General features: G+C 40.3%; 1 protein-coding gene across 9 annotated transcripts in view; it reads left to right on the top strand.

The window, feature by feature from the left end:
* Positions 1-2,354: 2,354 nt before the first annotated feature.
* ehbp1l1a (EH domain binding protein 1-like 1a) overlaps positions 2,355-14,788 on the top strand; it is a 44,282-nt gene continuing 31,848 nt past the window's right edge. For 4 of the 9 annotated variants that reach the window (XM_019348976.2, XM_025905517.1, XM_019348978.2 and 1 more), the window contains exons 1-6: positions 2,404-2,723; positions 10,175-10,232; positions 10,531-10,626; positions 10,728-10,781; positions 12,159-12,337; positions 12,670-12,815. In XM_019348976.2, coding sequence (XP_019204521.1) covers positions 2,620-2,723; positions 10,175-10,232; positions 10,531-10,626; positions 10,728-10,781; positions 12,159-12,337; positions 12,670-12,815 — 637 coding nt within the window. In that variant the 5' untranslated portion in view covers positions 2,404-2,619. Of the gene's footprint in view, positions 2,724-10,174; positions 10,233-10,530; positions 10,627-10,727; positions 10,782-12,158; positions 12,338-12,669; positions 12,816-14,788 lie in introns of all 9 variants that reach the window. The other 5 variants (XM_013266252.3, XM_019348979.2, XM_025905519.1 and 2 more) reach the window with 4 other exon arrangements.

Genomic DNA, 14,788 nt, shown 5'->3' with positions numbered 1-14,788 from the left:
GTCTAGTGTCTCCTCCCAGTTGCACATGCCCAAAACACCTAACCTAGATGGCATCCAAGAGGCATCCTGATCAGATATTTTTTTGTTGTGGAACATAAGGATAAGTGGAAAAGGATGGATGGATGGATGGATGGATGGATGGGTGGATGGATGGATGGATGGATGGATGGATGGATGGATGGATGGATGGATGGATGGATGGATGGAAGTGCAGTGGTTCTAGTCTGAGACTCTCCTAAATGGCCAAGCTCTTCACCCTATCTGAGGTTACTGGAGGCCTTACTGGTCCGATCCATGATTGCCACTAAAGTGGGGCCTTACTCTCCCAGTGTAGTGATTTGGGTCTCCTGGATTTGGAAAACAGGAAGTCATGATACATTTGACATAAAAATATAAAAATATAATAAGGTGAAAATCCCCTAGTCGAAGTTTTTCTTCAAATGTTTTAACAAATGAGAAAGTATGTTACTTTCAGCTCTCAAATGTATTTTCTTTTTAATAATTTACAAATATTATCATTCTTTAGACTCTGCATGTAAAAATATAAAAGGCTAATGCCTCTGTGTGTGTCTCAGAAGCTGCATTACATCCTTCATGTGCTAGCAACAGATTATAAATAGACTGACACCTAAAGTGGAAAAGTCCCCCCAGCTGAGGGGGGCTCATGACAGAGGGAAAGGTTTCCTGCCAGACTCACAGTTAGTTTCTGTTTTACATTTACTCCTTGATAAAGTCTCTCAACACAGATCATGCAGACTTACTAATCATCGTTTGGCTCCACTAATTGCTGCTTGAGTATAGGCCTGCATCGGGATTTTCACAGGTCTTATTATATTAGATAAGAAACCTACAGCAGTCTGTCATCTAAGTAACCTCCAGTGACATCGTTCTGTTTACTTCTACAGCAGAAATACTGTCATCTCTTTCATGCTTTGTCAATTAAAGCTAAAACATCTGAACAACAGCAACAATGTTATTATCATCAGATTATCCTCCAGGATATGAAGCTACTGCATGTGTGACATGTTAAATTAATCCGAGCTATGTCAAGGCACCCATAGTTATAACTGTAGTGAAACAGGAAGTTTAATAGGGTTAGAAACAGCTTTCATTAAATAACACATCTCCAAATTATATAAGTTACACTACCAGTCAAAGGTTTGGACACACCTTCTCATTTAATGGTTTTTCTTTATTTAAGATACTTACGATAGATAGTAGATACAAACTGAAGAACTCAAATATATGAAGCAAGATATTATGTAGCAAAACAGATTAATAAATATCTCTAAATGTGTTTTATATTTTAGATTCCACCCTTTGCTTTGTTGACAGTGCTGCAAACCCTCAGCTTTCTCTCAGTGAGCTTCATGATGTCGTCACCTGACATGTTTCACCTCACAGGTGAGCCTGTCAGGGCTCATCTGTGGAGTTTCTTTCCTTCTTAATGGTGTTGGGACCATCAGCTGTGTTGTGCTTTGAATGTGTCCCCAAGTGCAGACACAAAAACCATCAAGACTACGATGAAACTGTCTCACATGAGGACGCCCCAGGAAAGACCAAGAGTCCCCTCTGCTGCTGAGGACACAATCATCAGAACCATCATGGCTACCACAGCATCCTGCAGCATCATCCCATCCAGTTTGTGTTTAGTTGGACCATCATTTATTTTCCAACAGCACAATGACCCCAAACACACCTCCAGGCTGTGTGAGGGCTGTTTGACCAAGAAGGAGAGTGATGGAGTGCTGACCTGATGGCCTGGCCTCCACAGTCACCTGACCTAAACCCAGTGGAGATGGTTTGGGATGAGATGGAGCGCAGAGTGAAGGCAAAGGACCAACAAGTGCTCAGCATCTCTGGGAACTCCTTCAAGACTGTTGGAAACCATTTCAGGTGACGACCTCATGAAGCTCATGGAGAGAAGGCCAAGAGTGAGCAAAGCAGGAATCAAAGCAAAGGATCTGAAATATAAAACATGTTTTGAGTTATTTCACACTTTTTTGTTTACTACAGAATTCCACATGTGTCCATTCATAGTTTTGATGCCTTCAGTGAGAATCTACAATGCAAACATTCATGAAAATAAAGAAAAAACATTAAATAAAAAGGTGTGTCCAAACTTTTTACTGGCAGTGTGATTAGCAGTGAAACCACAGTGTAAATACTGGGTGGGGCTTTTCTGTGTGGTTTGGCTGCTCTCCCTGTGACGGTCTCCTTTGACTTCCTCTTACTTATTTATTAATTTGCGCCAAAATATCGGCATTCTAATGGAAAATGCATCATTATTTTTGTTAAAACTTTTGTTTTAAATACTCACGATGAGATTTAAACTGTAAACTTCCTCCTTTTTGGAGGATGGGTGGAAGTTGGAAGAGACATCTGATTTTATTTTGAAAGTCCCAATCACGAGCGTTCCGGTTTGTCCGCGTTAACTTTACGATATGTGACGGGAGTATCTGTTTTGTACCGTGTCTACGGAGCGAGCACTGGTGAGGATCAGTCATCGAGGCAGGTGGAGTCTCCCATCCACTCCCCGGTGAAGGAACACGGAAGAGGGGACACACCTTCCCTCCGTGTAATTTAGCTTTAGCGTGCGTGACGGGATCGAGCCCGACCATGACTTCGGTTTGGAAACGGCTCCAGCGGGTAGGAAAGAAAGCGTCTAAATTCCAGTTTGCGGCTTCGTTTCAAGAGCTGATTATAGAATGTACAAATAAATGGTGAGTGATTTAATACTTCTATTTGTCAATATTTGATAAGTGTATATTTGTTGTGCACCCCCGGCACTCCTCCGTGGCGTGTTGTCTGAACGTTAAAGAGACTGACAGAGAAAGTGATGCCAAACTCCGGTCAGACGTGAACTTCTCTTTTCAGCGAGTAAAACTTGTGAAACTAAGTGTATCATTCACACTCAGGTCACACGAGCTGGTGTATTTATCAGTGCGCGTTAACGTCTTATTGACAGACTTAATACAATTACTCCATGTAATTACAGGTCGTCGGTACAATTCTTCAAGTTTTAATGTTCAGAAAAAATAAATGCTAAAAGCTTTGTTTTGCTGCAGAGAGATCCCGCCCCATTACTTCCGTGTTTGTTTTCTTGTTATACTGTAAGAGAACTGTAATTGTTACCATGTGGCATCCTAATAACCATGGCAACGGGTCAAGCTGACTCCAAAAAACTGTCGTGGCTGTGGGAGTGAGTGGTGGTGCAGTTGAGTGTCACCGCTGGTGTCACGTGTGCAGGTGGCAGGATGAAGCATCTACGCCATCATCATTGGCTGAAAGTAGATTTTAGGACACTGAGGTCATGGATAAAAACTTCTTATAAGAAGTTTGAGGCCAGGCCCAGGTCTGCAATAATTGTTGGGAGGAGTTAAAAATATGAGGAAACCTTTTTATGAAGTCAAACAGTCATTTGTGCCTATTTCTGCATTTTAGCTAGTTCCAGTATAGCAGCGCTCCAGATTCAAACACTTTCCCTGTGTTTTTGTGGCACGCTCATAATGTGATCCTGAGTGAGTGCTGGGCCACCACCAGCTGACTTTACACTAACTGGTCACATTTTGTGAGGCTGGGTTCTAAAATAAATCAGCCACTTTAATCACACTCTGGATCTCTGACATGTGGCATACAAAGTGCACATTTAAGAGTATTTTGTCTGTTTATTTCTTGATAAAATGTAAATTTACAATAAAGATTAGACAGCCTGGGGAATACATTTCATTACAGTATCTTTTGGAAGCTGCTGTAACATAATTCCTCATTGCTACTCTCTCCAATACGCCCCTCCCTGAGCCTGGTTCTGCCGGAGGTTTCTTCCTGTTAAAAGGGAGTTTTTCCTTCCCACTGTCGCCAAAGTGCTTGCTCATAGGGGGTCATATGATTGTTGTGTACTGTGGTCCCTCTGTGAAAGAAAGCCTCCAATCAGAAGCAGTTTACTCCATGCTATAACTCTCAAACGTGCACCTTGAGATGAAGTGGCATCTCACTAATTTAGAAGACCTTCATTTACCCAGGAAAAATAGTTTGTTGCTCTATTAAAAAGTCCTCTGTAAAGCTGTGACATCTCACTATCATCATTGATTGAAGAAAATAAGAACAACCCCAGGGTTACTCGTCAGCACTGGTTGACAAAAGAGTCAGTGCTTTGTTGAACAGAGTATTCCTTTTACCTTAACTAGTATTGAATTCACTAATTTCTTTACTAATAACATTTTAACAATTAGAGAAAAAAATAACTTAGCACCAGATATATAATATCTACAGCTACTTTCAATACTATTTATATTAATTTAGTCTTTGTCTCTGATTGATCCTACTGCATCAGCCTCAGTAATCACTTCCTCCAAATCATCATGTGTCTATTAAAACCAACCAGTAAGTAGTGCAGAGCTTAGATGCAGCTACTGGGTGTGGGGATTAGCCCAGTACTAACTGCCTGAAAAGCCCCTGAATGTCTACCCTTGTTCCTCTGACAGAGCCGGTACAGGCCCAGCTGTCATCAGCCCCGTTTGCTAACAGATTGGTGCACTTGGTAACTAACTGGGTTAAATGTAGTGTCCTGGAAGACTGAGCCCCAAGGGCTGGATTAACCTGTAAGAGTTATTCATGCTAATGTAGATTAATACTCAGGTTTTTACAGTTCCCTTTATAAAGGCCATGCCCACAATTTAAACCATTTAATGAAGGATATTTTATTAAAGCAATATATTAGGAGCAAAACAAAAGCAGAACCAAATAATACTAATCAGAAAATAACAATCAAATCACCTCAGTTATATGTGTCTAATTAACCCACTGTAAGCTAATGCTGAGCTTGTTCTGATCCTTGTGAAGAAGGAGGTTAGAGAGAATGGCCACACCCAGTTTCATACCTGCTCATCCTTTCTTCCCCCTTTTTACGTCACATCTTCTAAGATAACGTCTGGTCTCACCTCTGGAATCACCCACCGCCCACCCATACCTCATCATCCTCTCTCTGTCTGTCCGACTTTTCACAAAACAGGATTTAAAACAAACTTTAAATGTTAAAATTGCTTCATTACAGTTTCCTCTTTTCTATGTTATTCTTATGGAATGCCGGGGCTGACATAATTAATTAATTAAATACACCATTAAATAATTAATTAAATGTGTCATAAATATTTATTTAATTATTATTTCCAATTTTAATCAATTATTTAATGGTGTATTTAATTCATTCATTATGTCAGTCCTGGTATTCCATATATTCTTACCATAGAAAGTTTCATTACATGAACATTCAGTCGCATATTTGTCCTTATGTTCCATTAGTTTATACAATCTCTCTATCATGATCTTATTCTTACATGAACATCCATTTCAGCTTAATCCCTTTTAATCCAGTTACAGGAATACTTTCTTTTACTGGTTTTCTTTAAAACTGATCACAATATACTCAATACAATTTCTTTTATTCAGTCATACATTTATAAAGTCAGACATTCACTTAGATTAGTGGCTCCTTGGTGTCACACACACACACACACACACACACACACACACACACACACACACACACACACACTCACTGATTATATATATATATATATGTATATATATATATATAGATATAGGCAATTAAGAATTAAGCAAAAACAAATATGAATTATGGTTGTGTATCCTTAAAAAAACATTTTAAAGGCTTTTTAAAAAGTTCTTAAAAAGCCTTCACTTCATCCAAAAATGAGAGTCCTGACAGGGACTAGAAAGAGAGAGCAGATTTCTCCTGTTTTGGCTTCCCTTCATTGGCTTCCTGTTAAATCCAGAATTGAATTCAAAATCCTGCTCCTCACATACAAGGTCTTAAATAATCAGGCCCCATCTTATCTTAATGACCTTGTAGTACCATATCACCCTATTAGAGCACTTCGCTCTTGCACTGCAGGCCTACTTGTTGTTCCTAGAGTATTTAAAAGTAGAATGGGAGGCAGAGCCTTCAGTTTTCAGGCCCCTCTTCTGTGGAACCAGCTTCCAGTTTGGATTCAGGAGACAGACACTATCTCTACTTTCAAGATTAGGCTTCAAACTTTCCTTTTTGCTAAAGCATATAGTTAGGGCTGGACCAGGTGACCCTGAATCCTCCCTTAGTTACACTGGAATAGGCCTAGGCTGCAAGGGCTGGCTTGCTTTTGTCCTGTCTCCTTCCTTTCACCTCCAACTAGTCCTGGCAGAGAGCTGTCCCTCCCTGAGCCTGGTTCTGCTGAAGGGTTCTTCCTGTTAAAAGGGAGTTTGTTTCCTTCCCACTGTTGCTATTTAGTGTCATCTAACTTAATTATAGGGTGTTGTAGGGTCTTTACCTTACAATATAAAGTTCCTGGCCACTGTTAAAAATAATGATTGAATTGTAACATCAGCATGTAGTGGTGCACAAATCCAAATAATAGAATCTTTGAGTGAGTCTACCAGTGAGAGATGGGGCCTTAAATTAACCCAAAAAGCCAACTGGCTCAGTCACTAAAAGTTTTCTTTTGTTTTGTTACATGGCTGGTTAAGGACGCTTCTCTCATTATTCCATGACAAATTAATCAGATCAGATATTTGGATCTGATCCCAGATGTTGAACTTGAGTTTGGTATCTTTGAACCAGAATTCTCAGTATGAGAATAAAGGAATATAAAGGAATACGTTATTAGGATGATGATTGCCAAATTCTTTAAGAAAAACTACAATATTTTGCCAAGTGAAGAAAATTCTTTAGGAGGTCGATTTATAATTGACTTGACGAGCCAGAGACATCTTCATGAATGAACCATCAGTCCCAATTAGCCTCTTCCAGAAAACATCTAAAAGCTTGGTATTTGCTCTGTATTTCTCTCCTCTTCAACAGATTGGATGATTAGTCTGGTTTTCAGTGTTCAGGACAAACTTGTTCCTCTTGACCATTTCCAGTTTATGTATACAGAGGAAATTGTCCTTAGCTTTAGAGCTGCTGTCTTAGTTTTGGCATGTAGGAGTTCCTTTAATTCCACTGGCATTAGTCATTGTTCAGTTAGCGTCAACATGTGTTTTCACTCCTCTGGCCCCGGCTTGTATTTTGGCCTGCCTTCCTTTCACACTATTTATGCTTTGTGGTATTTTAGAGAGATTTGTCACATGTTGCATGCTCTGTACTGGGGTCAGTGGTGTCTGTTAAGGCAGTGTTACTGGATATCCTATGACAGTACACTGTAAAAGGTAATTATCATGTAATCTCGTCCTTTGTTTTTGGGCTCTGAAGGAATCATTGAGGTGTGAGTGCCTGAGGTGCTTTTAAGCATCCTTATTTTGTCCCATGGGATTTTCTTTTCTGGATTTCATGCCAAGAGAATTAGCTCAAAGCCCATATTCATGGTGAACAATAAAAACACACAAATCAAGTTTATTACTGAAGTAAATTAAATGCCAAAACTAACACGGTGACACACCAACTCAAATTAGGATTCCTAACTACTATCACAGGTACAGTATAAACCAGTGTGACTAGTTGTGTTGTGAGTTTTAAAGTAATGAACCATAACTTTGATTTGAAATGTTACAATGTTTATTTGCATCACATAATTTCAGCGTTCTGTAAACACACATAAGTGACAGACATGAGCTTCTGCATGATTTCAGCCACAGTCGGGCCAAAGGTTTTGACACCACGACTAAAACGAAACTTTTATTTCTTTGCCAGCAAAAAGTTTTTGAAACTTTTGAATTATAATAAATTATAATAATTCTATAATAATACATTTCTTCTTCTTCTTCTTTTCATTATTATTATTATTGTTATTATTGTTATTATCATTGTTATTATTTACATTAAAAACTGAAGCAGCAAAGTGTAAAAAAACAACTTTGTGTCACTGCTAAAATGTTTGCTCATGTCTGTAGGATATAGGACAAAGATGCAGCCAGTTCACACTGTCACACTGCCTAATTTGCAACAAGAGGCTGTTAACAACATACTTCACTTTGACCTCCAACTAAAATGATCTCAATAAATGGAATAAACTGCTGTATTTTATAGCCAGATTCATCATATAAACGCCCACATTTCTGCACTGATTCGGCTTTGACGAAAACTATTTTGATCATAACTAATAGAAAAGATTCCCAGAACTACAAATTGAAGTAGAAAGTTGTCATAAAGCATAACCAAATTGCTCTAAATCAAATAAAAAATACAAGGAATAAATGGAGCATAAAACTGTTGAACAGTTGCCCAAATTATCAACTAACAGCTGCTTTTGGTACGAGACTGTGAGCAACGAGTGAGAATGAAAGCAACGGACAGAGAACAGAAATGGACAACACGCTTTACAGAGCTTAGAGCAGCACCTGCTGCACTATTTATAACAGACATGTTTCTGTGCTGACCTATAAATGTACAGGCCTGTGGTGGTTAGTAACTCAGTGTAGAGACACAAACATGCCTGAAACAAAACATTTACAGGTACCAGCAATGATGTATAAAATGCGGTGTTACAATGTAACCATATTAGAGGATGCTTTACAGTTTGAGGAGCATTTTATCACACAGTCTAGCTGATCCATATTTAAAACATTCTTCTGATAGACTCGTACAATGATTGTGATGCCACAGAAATGACAAGCTTAAATGATTCCCCCACACCTACGCATGTGTCTTACCCCAGGCTGTAGAAGCGATGGGCCAGCATGAAAACTGAAAGGAACATGGAAGTGCCTTAAACCTAAAAACATCCTTTTTAAGTATACCAAACCCACCTAACCGTAACCCATAGATGTGAACCTGAACCTTGACCTTGTGAACTCTTTTCTGATGAGTTTACAGGCTTAGTCACTCACTGAGGGGTGAGGGGGGTAGCTCAGGTGGTAGAGCAGGTCACTTACTAACTGGAAGGTTGATGGTTCAATCCTGCTCCAGTCTGCATGCCAAATCCTTGGGCAAGATATTAACCCCATGTTACTCTGTGATGCATGAATGTTAGGTAGGAAACAGCGTAGAAAAAAGTCCTTGTGTGAATGAGTGAGTCTGCAGGTTGTTTAAAGTGCTCTGTAAGAACCAGTCCACTCAAAGGAGACACTCTCCCACACCATGCCTGTTCAACTTTGGGAACGGGTGGTATTCATTGGGTGTGAAGTCCAGACTGTAGGCTGGGTGATGAAGTTTCAACCAAAGTTTTGTGACAGTTTGACGGGCGACGTGTGGATGGACGATGTGTGGACGCGCGGTGTCGTGGACAGTGCTTATGCACAGTGTAGAGCTGTGATTTGGGACCGAAAGGGGGTTTTGTTGATTGACTTTCTGCCTGTTGGGACCACAGTAAATGCTGACAGGTGCTGTGAAACACTGGAAAAACTCAGAAGGGCATTTCAGAACTGGAGAAGAGGAATGCTGAGCAAGGGCGTAAGCATTCTCCACGACACCGCGCGTCCACACGTCGCTCTGTTCCAAGACTTTGGTTGAAACTTCATCACCCACCCAGTCTACAGTCCGGACTTCACCTGTTCCCAAAGTTGAAAGAACACTTGTCCAGAAGGCGATTCTGCGGTGGCGGCGGTGAGAAGCTATGACATGGGCACAGCATCTACAACAATGCATCAATCGAAATGACGATTATGTAGAAAAATAAACAAGTCTTCAAGCTCTAAAATGATGTAAATATTATGGAAAATAAACTGTTGTTTGTATTTCTAATAGGAGTCCTTACTTTTGGGATTGCCCTCGTATGTTTCCGTTTCTTGTCCATTTAGGTTCCCCTTTTGTCTTTGTCCTCTGTGTTGCTCTGTGTGTTTGGCATGTATGTGTGTGTGTCTTTGTGTGTTTTACACAAGGTCTGACCAAATCGTAGATGCCATCATCATCGTTGCCACACAGATTGCAATGAAACGGGCAAAACATGTCAGTGTTTCTGCTCACAACAGAGTCAGTGTCTACTGTAAAAACATAGATTTCACATACAGCCTGGGACTTGTTACCCACATGAAACTGAAGAGACATTTACACTAAAAAATCTGCAGTCTGGCTGAAGTGAAAGTAAAACTTCATAAACTGGTGAACTTGTTTATCTGTGTGTATGATATTGTTGCACAGTCTGTGTTGAAAAAGGATGTTAATTGTTACTGTAATGTACTCACTGTGTGCTGCTAGAAACAGTAAAATACAGTATATTACAATATACGCTCTGCTGTTATTCAGGCAACCGGACAAACTGAGAGTGGTGTGGATCAGAAGGAGCAGACGTCACAGCACAAAGGTAATAAAAGGAGAAACAAACGAGCGTCTTTACAAAGCAGTCAAAGGAGCTGGTTGTGCCAGCGGTACATGAGAGCAAAATCTGACCTGTCATAATGTACAACCAGTGTTTCTAAGGGAGCATCTGACAAATAGTGTAGTTTTTACATTGGGATTAGTCATTACTAAATATTTCAACCTATCACATTAAAGCTAGCAATTAAAACATACCACATTTTCCACTTTGGACTGATATAATCCACTTTAGTAATTTGCAGCCTTTTCTTGATGCTTCTTGTTTCTGTTCTGCGTTCTGTCAGCTGCACAGCTGGCAGCCAGGAATTCAGAACCCCTACAGAGGCTTGGTGATCTGGCAGGTTCCAGAGAGTCTAGATATCACGGTCACACTCTTCAAGGTACGGAGACTGTGCAGCTGCAGCTGATTAATTATATGGATTATAGATGGGGAATATAATATGTCATTTAGTCATTCAGCTAATTATTTATGTATTGACAGGAACCAACTGCAGAGGAGTTTGAAGACAAAGAATGGACTTTTGTCATTGAGAATGTAAGTCTGATCTATTTGTGCCAGCCTTCATATTGTGGTATGATCATAAACACTTGAAACTTGACTACCTGGCTAATAGGACATAGAGGTGTTCTGTGGCAATGACACGGGACGGCACGGCACATCTTTAAAACCTTGAATTTGCACATGTAGCTGTGGTCAGACTGTGTCCAGCACAGCGCTGTACTTTCTGACACAATGGAGCAACAACAAACTACGCCAAATTAGAAGATGCTCTCACCATAGCTAGCCGTTATGAGTAGCAATGGCAAGATGATTATGTGGCTATCTAGTACCGAAATGATGGGACGAGAAAAGTAGGAAGTAGAAACTGAACAGTTTAGGATCCAAAGCACACCGAATCACCTATCAACGATGGCGGGGGCAGAGGGAGTTGGGCGTGTCTATGTCAGATGACGTCTGGGATTCAGTCCTTACTTTGGCAAACTCCACATCGCTCTGCGCCCGCTACTCGTTATTGCAATTCAAAGTAGTGCACAGGGCCCACTTCTCTAAATCCAAATTAGCTACAGTCTATCCTAGCTTAGACCCTCGCTGTAACAGGTGCAGGTCTGATGATGCCAGTCTTACCCACATGTTTTGGACCTGCCCTGGCAAATTTTTGCGAGGAGGTTTTCTTCACTCTGAACAAGACTACGGGCCTGAAACTGGCTCTCAACCCCCTACTTGCTCTCTTTGGTACAGTGGGTGAGGATGATAAGTATATTACCGGGGCGATATAGTTATTAATATACTGATGAGGTGGAAGGCCGCTGCCCCACCCACCCATGTTCAGTGGCTGATCTCATGTCGTGTCTCAGTCTCAGATCCACGGCTCCATCCAGAACCAAAAGGGCACATTTGGTCAAATCTGGGGTCTTTTTTCAGACAAACTTCTCTAACCTTCAGTTTCAGGATGTTCCTGCTGACTAACTGGTTTGCTTATTCCATAGAGGTCTGATGTGTGTCTGTGTTAATGGGAATGTGAAGCTCAGTGGTGTTGCAGCTAACTTCTGTGGGGTTTGTAAGGAAAGGGTTTGTTAGTGTTAATCGGCCCTCCTGGGTTGTGGTTTTTTGTTAATTTTTTGTTTGTTTTCTGTTTTTTCTTCCCCTTATTTTCTAACATGAGAAGCTCTGTTTTATATTCAATGTAACCAGTTTTTGTGTTTCCCCTTTTTCTTTTCTTTTTTTCGTAAACTGTATCCATAATCACTCAAAAAAATACTTAGAGTAAAAAGATGGCGGGGGCAGTGTTACGGCATGTCATACTGTATGTGGTTAGCCCTCGAGATGTGTTGTTGTTGAGTGGGGACTAATTATCTTTGGGATTAATGAATGTGTGTGTATTCAAACTTGAACTCTATTTTTTGTAATCAGGAGACAAAAGGATGTAAAAAAGTGCTGGCGTCAGCTGATGTCAATATGAAGAAGTATGCAAGTGCCACACCAGCCCAGTACGATTTAACACTGACGCTCAAACCACTCTCTGTGAAAGTGGTGGAAGCCACACTGAAACTCAACCTGTCTTGCATCTTTCTCAGGGAAGGCAAGGCCACGTAAGTCAACTCAAGAAGCATTTTTATTTATTATTTTTTATGATGTTCCAGGAGCAGTGAAGAGTACTTTTCTCTGTAGATTTCCAACCAAATCTCCAAGTTTTTGAGGTTTTACTGGGTGGATTATGGCCATATGTGGTCTGTAAAAATCTCTTTGGTTAAATTTGTATCAGGACATTTGAGCACAGCACGCTCAGATCAGCAATTTCTGTAACATCTAGTGTGACATCAGCACCTTTGCATTGAATCTAAAACTTTCTGTTAGGTATGTGACAATATTAGTGGAGCTGGATAAAGGTAGTGATGTCTGCTGATCTGTTCTTTTATCACAGGGACGAGGACATGCAGAGTTTGGCCAGTCTTATGAGCATAAAACAGAACGATATCGGTAATCTGGATGACTTTAATGACAGTGATGATGAAGTCAGCGAAGAGAGAAGGTCAAACTTTGGAACAGGACAAATGACTTATGTTACAGGTAAGACTTGTGGGGATACCTGTGCACTGATTCAACCAGGCTAAAAATGACAGAAGACAAAATACTCAACTTTTAGGTAAAAGCAAAGCCTGGAAGACACACAATGTCTTTTTGTTTATCTGTATCACACATTTAGTAGGTGATTACAAGTAGTAAATGTAATGATGAGGCCCAGATATGACGGCTAGATAACAGGGTTATATCATCTCCAAAAGTTCAGGTTCTGTGTTTGCTGCATATGGGACTGCATGGATATGTACTGGTCAGAGTGCTGGTACATGTTCACCACCAGAAGTACCTTCGAAAGGCTTGACAGCATCAGAACTAGATGATGAGACAATGAAATAGGGTGGTCTGGTCTGATGAATTAGGATAAATACCTGAGGTAATCTTAGATAGGTCTACAAGTGCTTTTAGTTTTTGTAATTATTTCAGCTGCAAGAGTCAATGCATGCCTGCACTTTTTAGGTTTTAAAATTTGCAGCAAGAAATATTGGATTTAAAGTGCAAATATCTATCTAAAAAGACAAAGATAACCTGAGTAAATATAAAATTCAGTTTTTAAATGATGAATCATTTATTAACAGAAGAAAACTATGGAGATCTACCTGCCCTGTGTGAACAAGTAGTTACTCCAATTTAGGTCTGGGCGATATGGCCTAAAATCTATATCGCGGTATAATTTGAAACATGTGCGGTAACGATATATATGGCGATATTTTCTTTTCTTCTGTATACCATATTTTCCGCACTTCAAAATGCTTTAATTTTCTCAAAAATCAACAGTGCGCCTTATAGTCCGGTGCGCCTTATGTATGAATCCTTGTTGTGCTTACTGATCTCGAACTGATTTTATGTGGTACACAGCGCTCAAAAATCTGTCAAAAATGTACGACTTTGGTAAGCCACGAAGCCGCACCGCTTGATGGATTGTCGGAGCATTACGGCTACTGTAGTCAGGAGCCTCGCGGAGTAATCTGGGTCCTAAACTTCGTCTGCTTCAGGTCCCAAAGTCAAACGAACACTGCAGCATCACTGAGAGTTAAAAACTGTCTGAATTCTTTCATCCTTAATAAAATGATCAGCGTTGCTGCTTTACCAGGTGTAACAATTAAGTTTAACATCCAGGCATCCATGAAAACAGAATTTATTACATTTAATGGAGTTAGAAGTTAGCAGGAAGTTAGCTCGCTAGTTTCCACCTAACCATGATATAGCATGTTCAGACAGAGATTTCTGAAACATTCAAACGTACAGCTCTGCTATCACTTCCAACATAAATGAAGACAGAAAACTAAACAGCAGTGACGTTTGTAGGTTACTGAAGTTGGGCTAGCTGGTATATAATGATGTGCTACGTGATCGCTAGCTACACAGCTATGTTAGCATAGCATAAACACAGTGAAGCTGGAGGATGAACGCTAACTTTTTTCCACTCGATAAAAGTTAACGTGAGGGTTCCCGATGGTTAGAGACAAATGCAATCACCTGGCAGGATGCTGTAAACGGACCAAACTTGAGTCAGGAGAACAACTGAGATAATCCATCCACAATACGAGGTTCGTCATTAATATACTGCAACAACATGGGAAAAGAGCAGCTGCCAGAGGATTCCGCATTAATGAATCAATGGTAGGGAAGTGGAGGAAGCGCAGATTTTGGCTTTCTTCATATTCCAAAACGTGCTTTGTCTCTTCGCTGTTACTGCCGCCCGGCATAATTTGCAGATGATATTGCATGTAGCCGCTGTGATGCTTTCGGCCAAAACAGGCGCAGCTTGATGACACCATCAACATGCGCTATCGCAGTAGAGCAGTACTCCCTACTCACATTATTAAATGTTGAATTCAATGTGATTGACAAGATATCGTGGCAGTCGGGCCTAATTACTGTCAGACCTACGAATCAAGAAATCACTTGACTAGAACCTGCGTGACAAAGTGATGCTGACTAAATAAAAGCAGGATTTCATG

Source organism: Oreochromis niloticus, linkage group LG3, assembly GCF_001858045.2.
Source record: "Oreochromis niloticus isolate F11D_XX linkage group LG3, O_niloticus_UMD_NMBU, whole genome shotgun sequence".
Lineage (NCBI taxonomy): Eukaryota > Metazoa > Chordata > Actinopteri > Cichliformes > Cichlidae > Oreochromis > Oreochromis niloticus.
This window is presented reverse-complemented; position numbering and strand designations above follow the sequence as displayed.